This window comes from Ambystoma mexicanum, chromosome 5p (assembly GCF_040938575.1).
Source record: "Ambystoma mexicanum isolate Mex_15411 chromosome 5p, UKY_AmexF1_1, whole genome shotgun sequence".
NCBI lineage: Eukaryota > Metazoa > Chordata > Amphibia > Caudata > Ambystomatidae > Ambystoma > Ambystoma mexicanum.
In genome coordinates this window covers 914152849-914165332 of record NC_090930.1, presented here as the reverse complement: position 1 = coordinate 914165332, position 12484 = coordinate 914152849, and the positions used below count along the sequence as shown (strand labels likewise).

The window sequence follows — 12484 nt, the reverse complement described above, 5'->3', positions numbered from 1 at the left end:
AGGGTGCTGTGCATCGATGCAGTTGACTGTCCTTCGAGGATGTCATTGAAAGTATATACAGCACGCGCACTGCCCGTTGGCTACAGTTCAGTTTTAAGTAAGCTCACGCTTTGCGAAACTACGGTGCGCTTCAATTGTTCAATTCGCAGTGTCTTCTTCCTCGACACCTACTACCCCGAAGACTGGGTTAAGAAGTGTCGGGATTGCGGCTCCAAAGTCATAACCGACTGTGGTGTCCCGGTGTGGAGCACAAGACCCCAGTCTGCTCTAAAGGCCAGTAAATGACCAGAAAGGCTCTGAAGGAGTGTAAGGCGAAATTGGTAGAAGGTAGAAACCCCAAAAAATCCCCATCGACTGCCCCATTGAAGAAACCTTCGGACGACCCGACAGGTGACTCTTCGAAGGAAGAAGGTTAAAAGGTCCCGTCAAGGACTCCAGCCACTCTTCTAGGAAGTCAAAAAAGGCGCAACAGGTCACCACCTTCGACTGTCACACACCTCCCCTGAGAGGGTATCTTGTCCCACAATGGCCTCCACTATTGCCGAATGGGAAGCATTTAGGAAAGAAAATGCTGAACATATTTGAGAAACCAAGCCATGCTCCTACCGTGACCTCTAAAGCCAAAAAGGAAAGGATTTGTGCCAAATCCAGTGCACCCTCGAGCCTGGGACAAAGGCCAGATCCTCAACGAGAGCCGCCAAGGCTTCGCTGCAATGAGAAATCTAAGGATCCTTTGAGCCGTAAGTCGAAGCATAAATCAAGATGGAGGTTGACACCTTGGACACCAGCTGCTGCGCCATGGACGCCGGCTGCACCATGGCTGCCAGCTGTGCCATTGATGCCAGCGACGCCAATGGCACAGTCAACCCCTTCAAAGCTGAAAACTACTTTGGAAAAAATATCGCTGACTTGGGCGCCGACTTTGAACCAAGGAAAGATAACTTCAAATCACTCACGTCAATTTATGAGGAAAATTAGCCATTGGAAAACAATGTGCCATTTGGGCTCCAATATAGTACACCAAATGTGCCCGATAGCTTTATCTCTCAGGTGTCTAGATTAAAAGATCTTTGACAACTTGCAAACAGCCAGTGGGGTAGGCACTTAACCAGAGCTAGAATTTGGTAGACCTGAAGCTGGTGAGCATGCAGATGCATCATATAGACAGTTAATGGCTAAGGTTGCAGACTACTTGAAATGGAGTAGGCCTACCCTCCCCTTTAAACAGGATGATCTAACAGACATCCTTGATAAGGGTTCTCAAATGGATCCCATTTTAACATTTCACCCCGCTCTCAAAAAACGGGTAGCTTTTAAATTGGGAAATGCCAATCTAATCCGCCAGTGAACAAAAACCTGGCTAGAAAATACGGCCCATCTAGAAGTGACCCTACCTACCTACCTACCTAAACACCCCACTCCAGAAAGTATGGTGGTGCAGGCAGCTAAGGCAACTTCAAAGCAAGCAGCTTATCGAACCATCCGTCCAGATGGGGATGACAAGAGTAGATGCATGGGCAAGGAATGTATTTTCTGCATGGAGCATGGCTCTTAAATCCGCCAACTCCACATGTGCCTGAGCAAAGTTCTCATTCACTCTATGGGACTGTATTTCTATGGCGGCGAAGCACATTCCTTAGGGGGATGAAAGGCAGATTTTTGGTTGTTGGAGACTGTAAAGAATCCATGTGGTATTCTCTTCTGTCGGCTCTGGATTCTGCTGACAGAATCAGCAGAGCCATGGCAACAAGCACTGTAATATGCAGATACAAGTGGTTGAAGTCTGGATGTGCAGTCAAGACTCCTTAACATGCCTTTTGATGGGTCTCATCTTTTTTGCAACAAGGCTGACGAAGGCCTTGAAGTTTCAGACCTCGAAGGAGGCAGACAAATCTTTTAGTGCCACTATTTAGGCAGCCTCAGGCCTTTTTGCCACAGTGGACTGCCTTTGAGGGGTAGATCTTTCCTTCAACTAAGTTGGAAGAGCAAGATGAATGGCTGCTCAAAGAGGCCAAAGAAGATTACCTCGTGGTGGACGAGGGAGTGGTGCAAAGCCCGCTCAAGCAGTGTCATCCTTACCAACAGCCACTGCTTCAGCCACCTCAAAGAGAGACACCAGTGGGAGGCAGGCTGTCTCAGTATCTGAAAGAATGGTTGGACAATACTACAGATGCTTGGGCTTTGGAAACCATAGCCAAGGTTACTGCCTTCCCTTCATTTAGAGACCTTGGGTACAAGGATTGGGACCTCTCGGATGACTTAATCGAGATTTTGCCTTGAGAGCATGTCTCTGCTCATCTCTCCAAATATCATTTGTATCCCCCCCCCACCCCCTGCCAGAAAGATCACGTGTTTTTCTCAAACTTATCTCCTTGATGGGTAACCTCAGGATTTTCACAACACAGTGCCTAGGTCTCTGGCCAAGTGCAGGTTTTGGCCCCAGCTTCTGCGTGCTCCAACTCCCAGTTTTATTTTTTTTTTGTCCAGCTTGAGCAAAGAAATCTGAATTTTCTCCAGGAAGTCAATAGGTTTGCCCCTCTCCACATTTTCTGGAACGCCAGCGATTCTAACTTTGTTTCTCCTGGAAACATTTTCTTGCTCGGTTTGAGAGATTTGTCATTTTTGAGTTTGTAGGTCTCTTATTCTGGTCAGCCAACCTCGGGACTTTCTCATCCACACCAGTGAGATGTCCCTCAACTTTATCCATGTTGTCAGCTCTACATAACTCTCCTCCACATTGAACATCTTTGCTTTGATGATTTCAGATATGTCCAGGGTCACTTTAGTTAAATTCCAGTAGAAAGCCCTCTTCTTTCAGGGGGAAATCTCCTCCACCCTGCTGCCTCTTCGCTGGTGGGTTGTCTCAGTTGCACTTGGGTCAGTCATTGTAGATTGATTGGTCTTCAAGCTGCCATCTCTGGAGCGGACAGTTCTAGAATCCACAGTACATCCTTAAGCAAGCTGGCCAACAAAACCAGTATACGGTTGAGTTGAATACTGAAAGGTAGACCTTTCCAATGACTAGTCAGAGTTGGAACTGTTGCCTGCAAAGTCATTACAACCAAACATGTTTTTTTTTAAATGTGTGTTCAGCCTTGGCTTGCTCTCGATACAGATGAAGCAGGACCACATGCTAGTTCTTAACTGCATAACTAACAGCAATGCTCACAATACAGTTCGAAAAACTGGAGCTCTGATATCCAAGCATAAAGTTTGGACAAGTTCAGCTAAAATATTCCTGACTGCCAGTACATTAACAAGGGCACATGAAACAATGCTCCTTAGTTGGATTCGTGTGTGCATATTTTTGCCCATAAATTCTCAAACTAGAGAGCGTGTGCCCTTCAGTCTCTCATACACACACACATGCTCTTGCTCCTTTGTTGAAGAGTGAGACTATTTGCAACCATAATTTCAGCAGGTATTGAGTATGCTCCATTTTGGGATATTTTTGAGAAACCAGACTGGAGATGGATCAGAGCCTTTTTTCCTAAATACCTTTAGCAGGCACCAAAAGAGAAGACACATAGACTACATGCTGACCCTTCCACATTTGAGAAGCTGAAGATTATTGGGTTTGGTAAACTTAGCGTGTTAAATTAAAATGCTGTGAAGCCGCTAGTACACACATGGTAAGTGTTGCTCATTTGCCTGTGACTAGTCTTCACAAGAATTGTGAATGTATGGGTCAGACTGCAGTGTGTGCATCTGTACGCAAAGCCCCCCACAGAGCACGTTTCATTCTAATCTTCTTAGGAAACCTATTGAATCACAAATAAAGCGGCATAATTGATTGATATGCCTGCCTATTTGCCATATTTAGTTTGCTTTTTTTGCATGACTTCAAATCATTGATGTCATCACAGAAGCTGCAGGTCCTTATTAATTACTGAATATATGCAGGTGTCCATAACGCGGATTTTTTCAATCTTGAAAGTACCATTAAAGTGTGAGTGGTCATTTGACCGTGTTAATAATTTTAACTGGATAAAAGTATACAATAGTTGACATTTCGGCCATTATAGATGGAGCATGTTAAAGAACTGTACTTTATTTTTGGAAGCCCTAGCCCTGTGGTTACAAACTAAGTGAATGCACACCCTTGTCAAAAAATCAGGCTACACCACTGGTACCCGAAGTGTAAATGAGATGTGGATTAACATAACACAAGTTCACACCCACTTCATGTTTTCAGACTGATTTTCCTTTATTTTTCAGAGTTCACCCATTTCTCTGCAGAGCTGTTCGTAACTTTGCACGTAGTTGTGGGAATGTTCCAGCAGCCAAAGAGTTTTATGTTGCATTTTCAGATTTTCCTTCAAGACAAAAGTAAGTGATCACTATACATCGCACTGAGGTTATTTGATATTTGTACTGGCTTTGATTCGAGTCTGAAAATACAGGTGGTCAATGGCATATCATGTTGGGTGTTTGGAGCTTTCAGATCCTTTTACATTTTTCTCGTCCTTTGGTGCGGATATTACGAATTTAACAGTATTTGCAGTTGTATGTGCATTTTTATTATTCCATTCTTGGCGTTCGTAGTTGCTTGGTATTCATAGCTGTGTAGATGCTAATTTCTTTGCAGGTACGTCACGATTCTTTGTTTCTTTGCAAGTCCAACTCACACCAGCTCCTCTGGTGCCCTGGCCCATCTAAACATGGGCTAAGCAACATGTTCTTTAAGAACCGTTGCCAATGGTGTTTGGGCATGCTGGTGTCAGTCTATAACCGTTTGGTAGGCTGTCAACTCTTTGGATTCCCTGTTTGAACCAAGCTATGCTTCTCAAGTAGCTCTGGTATTGACAAGTCCTTGTGTCCCCTTTTGCATATTCTTCCCCTGTTTCGCTTTCTTCTCCCATTGTATGGCCTTCACCTTTCACCACACCTGCTTTTCTCCATCTTGATGTTTTGCCATGCTCAGAACACCTTTTACCCTCCTTTCCTCCTCTCCCCTTTTACAACTCTTGATCTACTTTTCTTCCTCTCGTCCTTAATGATCATCCACGTTAACCTGCTTTCCTAACCTTACCTGCTCCATCAGCTCCTCTTCCTCCTGTATTCTCATTGGTTTTGCTCTGTTGAACTTTTCCAACTTTGCCATTTAATTTTTTTTCTCTCCTCCCCCCTCATTCCTGCTTCTGATTCCTTTGCCTCTTTTGGTTCTACCCTTCATATGTTCTTCATTCATCCTGCTATTTCACTCCTTCTCTCCTTCTTGCCACTACAACTCGCAATTCCAACTTGAGACTCCCATAACATTCAATGCTTCACTCGGTGTATACCTTTTGAAGGATTTACATTGGTTGATCAATTGTTTGAATGATTAAAATGGTGCATTATTGTAGTGTGAGTGTTCACACGGAACTATGGATTCCGCTGCAGTTACTGCCAAGTTCAAACGACCTATTTCTTCAATGTGGGTCACCCTTTGGGATCTGGATTCCTTTTTGTGGCTTCCACGAATACAATGCAGGCATTGAAGCTAATCTCATGCATTGGCTATGCAAGGGTTCCTCATCAGATGGGGCCTCGCAAATGTTTGTCCGTCCAGGTTTGTCCGTCCAGGTTTGCACTGCCACGCACAATCACTGACTGTTGCAGAACTCCACCTCCAAAGCAAGTCCACCACAAAGGTATTCTGAACTCTGTACTAGTGGGTCTGCAGCCAATTGAGGCAGCAAATCCAAATTGCTGTTTGAAGTTTAAACCTGGAAAAACCCAAAGTCCTTGTAATTTTTTGGAGTACTCCTTGTCTGTGCATAGGAACTACTGTATGAAACGTAGACCTTTTACATCTCCTGGGAATACACAAGAAATAACCATACTAGTGGGTGTACATGTCTTCTGAAGGATGTGGAGAATGCATACCGAATCTGTGGTCTACCTGTTGTCCTAGAGTGATGAATTCTCTTCCCTCTTCGTAGTGAGACCCATTTTGAGTGTTTTGCGAACTTCTTAGGCTGACAGGACGTGGACAGCCAGGGGTATGCCCCTGCACCAGGAAGGTGCTGTAGCTCTATGGGTGATGAACTGGGGAGCCTAGGGAATCCTTATAAGCTTTGTGGTGCCACAATCCACGCAAGACTTACCGAGAACTGCCAGATGGAGGTAGTGATTGCCACCCACTGGAGCGGGATGGCTGCAAAAGTAGCGCAGCTCACAACACAAGGAGGAATGGATGGGCATCAACCTTTTGGCTTGAATGTGCTGGAACAGGGATCTGGGATGGCAGTTGATGAGAGATGGCAGAGACCCTGCAGGACTGCAGATGAAGGCCCTATGTTCCTGGAGAAGTTCTGGATGTTTGGGACACCATAGAGCCTATGGAAAGACCTGGTTTCAAATCCCCATACAGGTACTCTGGTAAATGTAAGGGTGCACCGACATTAATGAAATGGATCCTGAGCCCAACGACAAGTAAACTCACATTTTAAAGGGGCGTAGGGCAATACAAGAATAAATGCTAGGACAAAAAGCATGAATAGAAACCCATCTGGCAAATACGAAGAGAGCCTAATACATTAGGACCAGAGTGGAAACTTGCTGCAAGCCAATCCTGTAGGCAGAACTTTCCTCCAATCTTTAGGGAGGAGGAGCATTCTGAACCAGTTTTAATCAGGGATGGGTTCCCTATACTTTGTGCCTGGTGCTGCTGCATGAAGAGAGGCTATATAATGGAGTTGCTGCCTTGCAGAAGAGTCAAACTGCCTGGGGGATGTTGAGGGGGTAGGGAGGGATGGATGGATGGATGGATGGATGGATGGATGGATGGATGGATGGATGGAGGCAGGGAGAGATTGCTCTCAATCTGGAATGGACACCAGCATGGTAGTCTACTCCACTCTGTTCAGACCCTCAATCGTAACCAAATACTGCCCCTTTAGCCACATCATTTTCCCAAAAAGGGGACCAATAGTCGGTGGGATTGTTTGTTCTTACTACATTGCTATTGTACATCTCCCCAACAAATGGAATTCTCAAAGAGTAGGAATCCTAAACCAGGACTAAGAAATTCAAGAGGTTGTCAGCAACAAATAAAACCAAAGTAAGACTTAAATGAAGGGTAAAGGAAGAAGGTTAAGGTATGGAATGGTTGAACCCAAAGTCGAAGGGCGGGGGGGGGACCAGCGCAACCAGCTCTACAAATCGGCTGCTAATTCTTCCAACAAAAAATTAAAAAAACTAGTAGATGCCTACACCTTGCATCCACCCACACAGATCCACCAATGTTGGTACCAATAGTATCCGGGAGGATAGCTCAGCGGCAACATGTTCGCCTTAGAAGCAAGACGAAACGAAGCAACAGAGGTTCGATCCACGGGTCCGTGCTTAGAAAGCTCGGGGTATTTAAGTGCATTATAAATACGCAATTACGCAAAAAAAAGAAAATTCCTGTAATAGCGGCTCGAGGCCTGTGGACTGTGAGTGCTTTAAAAAAAAAATACAAAAGGAATTCAGTGTAACCACCTAATCTGAAGAAAATAGTGTTTGAATTACTATGCAAAAAGAAATATGGATTACCAAACATAAAAATCATTTTACTCCCAACTTCAAATATGGATTGATTCTCTCACTTAAAAACCTTATTTGGAGCCCTGCACAACACTAACTTGGAAACAAACTGATGTGAAATAAATTCTCTAAACTAACTTGCATGATCCTTTTTCATTCTTCATTTAAGATTGTGGTGGCCAACAAATGCAAAGGATAGCAAAAGGTATTTTTTGATCTTTTAAAGGTTCTCTGGAAATTCTCTCAAACAATCACACAGTAAACATGACTATTTTTTGATCCTAAGGTATTGGAAACATATGGGTTTCAAACTTTGTTTCCTCCCAGGGATGCAGTATCGTGCTGGCTGTCCCATACTCATGGATACAGCACCCAGAATAGATTAGCCTTTGGGATATTACTGGTGCCAGGAAATCAATTTGATCCCTAGAAGCCTTTGCACAATAGCTCTCATCACTCACATGGTTGGAACCCCAAGTATGCTTCCTGAATTCAGTCCCAGCAATAAATTGACCAGCTGTTCGACTTAGCATTCATGGATCCAGTGCCCCATTTTACTGTGCCTTCAGCTCCCATAGTTCATGCCCAGTTCACTATCCAGATTCATCCGGTGTGCCTGCAACATGTTTTCAGCGATGTTGTGACAATTCTGCTATGTACAGCCTGTCCCCTCCAATGGTAGGCAAGTCCAACTTCACTGCATGGTCTCCAGTGATAACTGCCAACTCGCAATGCAGTTTTGGAATATAGCACACACATACCTCTGCTGGTGCTCTCTGGTATCGGGGATGTAGCTCACCAAATTGCTCTGCATCTGTTATGTTGGCTTCCAGACATAACACACTAATCCATGATGTACTGGAAGGTCCTCTTAAACCGTTCTCTAACTTTTGCGAAGTTCCTCAGTGTTGGTATTTGTCATGCAGTGTTTCTCTTTTACTCCTTTTCACTCCAAAATGAAACCCGAGTAGTAAATGGGTCTGACAGCATCTTGCTATTTGTAAGGCCCATATTTCCATTGGCATCAGTCCGAGTCCACTGTAGAGCATGACCATACTGCATTTGGATATCTGCAACAGCTTCTCATTCTCACCAAAATCCATGAGGGATGCCTGATCCAAAGGACCCATCATGCAATGCTCTGCCAGCATTTTTGCCAGTGTTTGTTTGTTTTTATTTTTATTTGTTTTAAAAGGGATCCAAGTTGGAATCTCTGGCAGTTGAGCAAGATATGGATACTTGTGATGCATCCCTGCTTTCAGCAGGTAGCAGAGGAGTTGTAAATCTGCTCTGAATTAGCCTGGTATGCTGTGTATAGTCCTTTTGGGAGCAGAATGGACCATAAAGACCTTTTGAAAAAACACATGAAGATTAATTCGAGTATGAAGTAGGGCTTGAGCGAACTCCCAACTCTTTTAAATCGATTATGAAACTGGTGACACAAGGCAAATGCCTCTAAAATGGCAAAAGCTTCCCACACAGCAGACAGGGTTTCTGATGCTGGCATGGCCGATTTGGTAGTAGACTGCACACTAGTTTCAGCATTTCCATCCACTTGGTCATAGAACTGAAGGAATATCCTGTAATCTACATTAAGTTGGGAGTTGATTGCAAATCTTCTAGTCCAAAAGAAGCTACTAGAACAGCAGGGTATAGCAGAATATCCCCACAAGGACACTTGTTAACAGCATAAGCTATAAATTAAATATGATGATCAGACTCATGGGGAATCCTATAAAACACAGCTCTCATGTGAAAACCAATCTAAGAATGAAGCAAGCCTTGAAAAAGGGCATCCATTCATGTAAAAATAAGTGACTAATTCTCAAATATATTAAACAAAATAAGACCATTCTAAAAGTCACACAAACGTACTTAGGTTCAACAATGAAATATAAACTCATATATGCAGTGTTGGATATTTTTTTGGTGGTATTTCTGTAGTATAGTGGGGAGTCTACAATATGGAGTACTGCCTGATAATTGTTTTTATACCGGGGTGACTAACTGTAAGCAAAGACTGGACTTGGTACACTCTAGAACATAATTTCATGACCTTGCAGTATTTTATTTACAATACCATGGTATGCCCTTTTTGGTGGTATCTCAGAATACATTTACCATGTAAACCAAATATGAACATTCATTCAGAGCCTTTTAGAACAGAATTTACAGTAACCAACTTTGTTTTTTATTTTAGCACATGTGATGCAGTGAAATACAGCCTGCGGTAAAATGCAATTACCACTTGGTCCACAACTGTCTGTATTCTACCACAAATAAGCAGGATCCATAATAAACAGACAGAGGATAACTTGCTCCTTTTGTAAGCACGTTATAAGTAATTGACTCCTGAATAAAACAAAACGGCGCATGTAATGCATTGGAGAGAGATGTACCTGTGTTCATTTGCCCATGGTGGTGATACAAATCATTTACATTTCCATCAGCAATACTTGGCACATATTTTGCTCTCCCACCCCAGGCGATGATCCCTCCAGAGGTTCAAAGAATTACTGTAGCCCTCTCTGCCGTCTCTAACTTGGCAGAGAACACTGTGCAACAAACTTGAGACACTTCGCCCCAAGAGCGGAAATTTATATACTTTGCTATAATTTTTTGGCAAATGATTTTGCATTGTGAAATAAACTAAATTTCAATAAAATGGGGAGCCACCAGACTTTGGGATGCCTGATATGTAGAAACTCATCCAAAATCGATATCTACATTTGTGATTTTAAAACTACACAACTCAATTATACTTTTTATGCTCGCCTAGAGGATTCAGCGTGTGCTCGGACACAGCAGAGTTGGGATCCCCTCTAGACGGCGCTCACTGGGTCTTCCTTGATCTTCCTTCTCCCCTTTGTGCTCAGAACAGCTCTTCCGAGAGAGAGCCTGCACACCACCAGCAAGTGCCCCACGCTTCAAACGGCAGCTCAGGCAGAACCTCTTTTGACATCACTGCACAACCTTTTTAAACCAACCCCAGAGATCTGCCTCCTAATGTGCATTCCTTTTTAAAGAAAATGTAAGAAAAGCCTGCCTCTGATAGTGACATATGCTCATCAAAAACCACCCCCCTTTGGAAAGCTCCTAAGAGGTATTGTGCCTGCCACCTTTGGCTGTGATCCAGGCTGCAGTAGCAGATGCAAATAGCTACAGATGCTAGTTGCTAGTATGTGCTAGTTTCCTGCTCTGAAAGTCTTTTAAACAATAAATTAGTTTTGAGCCAAACGATTTCCCATTCCACAATTTTAACTGAAGTCTTCATTGAAGCACAGTGCAGACTTAATTCTGCATGTTTTATTTCTTGAATTTCCAAGCTAACCTTGCACAGCCCATGTGCCTTGCACATTCAGTTTATCAATCTGCATCCACGTTTATATGTCATGGACTGATCTGCCCCGAGTGTTACTAGCAAATGTTATGGGTTACAGAATATTAGTATAACTTGGTGTATGTTTCAGTGCAACTTGCACCATAACTGTGGTGTAGTGGTGCAACAGATATCATGTTATGCAATGCCACATTCTAAACCTTCTTTTCTTTTGTTCTGGCATGTGTTCTATGCATTCATAATATGGACATCGAATAGATTCAACAAGAGTCTCACACAAGAGTCTCGCACATGGGGTCAATCTTTATCCTTTTTGAAGTGTGGGGCCCTAGCTAAGATTTTGAGTCTTCTCTCCCTACACTCTGTTTTTTCTTTTGGGCCCTAACCACAGAAGTCACTGCAGAAAAAACAAATCCTGGTTACAGACATATGATCTTGGGCTCAAAATAAAATTTCACATGTTTGGATTTCAAACTGTTATATGACAAATCCATAAATTACAACAATTAAACATTACGCAATCGATAAACAACCTTCATAGATTTCTGAATGTATATTTTTTATATCTATTTTTAAGTTTTCTTTTTTGTTATCTCCTTTTTGGATCACTACTGTGTTTTTTTTTTATTCTTTTTTTTTTTTGTAATCTGATTTCTATAAATAAATCATTACAATGTACACAATTTATTTCCATCAAAAATAAAATAATGTTCATCCCATGTGACTGCATCAGTCCCATCCTTGAAATCGCACCATTAACATCAAAGTTTATATAAAAAAAAGAAATGTTTAAAAATTTTATCCTCAATAAGTGTTCTCCGGTTTCGGGTATTCGTAATTGGGCTCTCGTCCACAAAATACTTTAAAATCTGGACTCCATCCTCTGTAAGCGGGGTGTCCTTTTTGGCATCGCCATCTTCTCTCCCCTTTTATGTACACGAGTCTCGGGTTCTTCCAAGGCCATCCTCCAACTTGGAGCACTGGTGGGAGAATCAGTTATTTTCTAGGGCAAAGTGGGAAAAATCAAATTTAAGAATCAAGTACATCAATTCATTCATTTCTCCCTTTTCTTCGAACCTTCCTTGGACATCATCTAAAATCAAAAGTATTGGGAATGAAATATACAATGTTGATCTTTGACTCAAAGATGTCTCCACAATCACCATTAAATAACACCCAAATTAAGCACAAACACAAAATACAGCAATTTTAACTGGACAATAAATAAGCATGTATGTCAACACAACCAGGCTCAACCCAGTAGCTAATGGAAAAAAATACTAATTAAACATTGCTACAAAATTCACTTCCATTCCAAATCCCAGCGAATATAATCATACTCCGCATGTGATACTACTTTTCACCTTTCTTATATGTACATCTTACTTAACTGCTTTAAACCTTGTTCTCATCTATTTACTTCCTGAACACCACCTGCCCATATTTCCATCTATGTACTCGTCTGTATTATTCCCTCAACTTTATAAAATATACAATAACTTGTCTGTACCTCTCCTTTCATCCCTTCTTTTTCCAAATGAACAATACATATATTCATAACTACCTACCTGCTATGTTGGATCTTTGAGATGTAACCGTTTCATTTTCAGAATGAAATTACATTTCTCA

The 12484-nt window shown here is 42.4% G+C and overlaps 1 protein-coding gene across 3 annotated transcripts in view; it reads left to right on the top strand.

Moving 5' to 3' along the window:
• Nucleotides 1–12484, top strand: part of LOC138481725 (maternal DNA replication licensing factor mcm6-like) — an 860230-nt gene that overhangs the window by 164095 nt on the left and 683651 nt on the right. For all 3 annotated transcript variants that reach the window (XM_069613836.1, XM_069613835.1, XM_069613837.1), the window contains exon 4: nucleotides 4219–4329. In XM_069613836.1, coding sequence (XP_069469937.1) covers nucleotides 4219–4329 — 111 coding nt within the window. The remainder of the gene's footprint in view (nucleotides 1–4218; nucleotides 4330–12484) is intronic.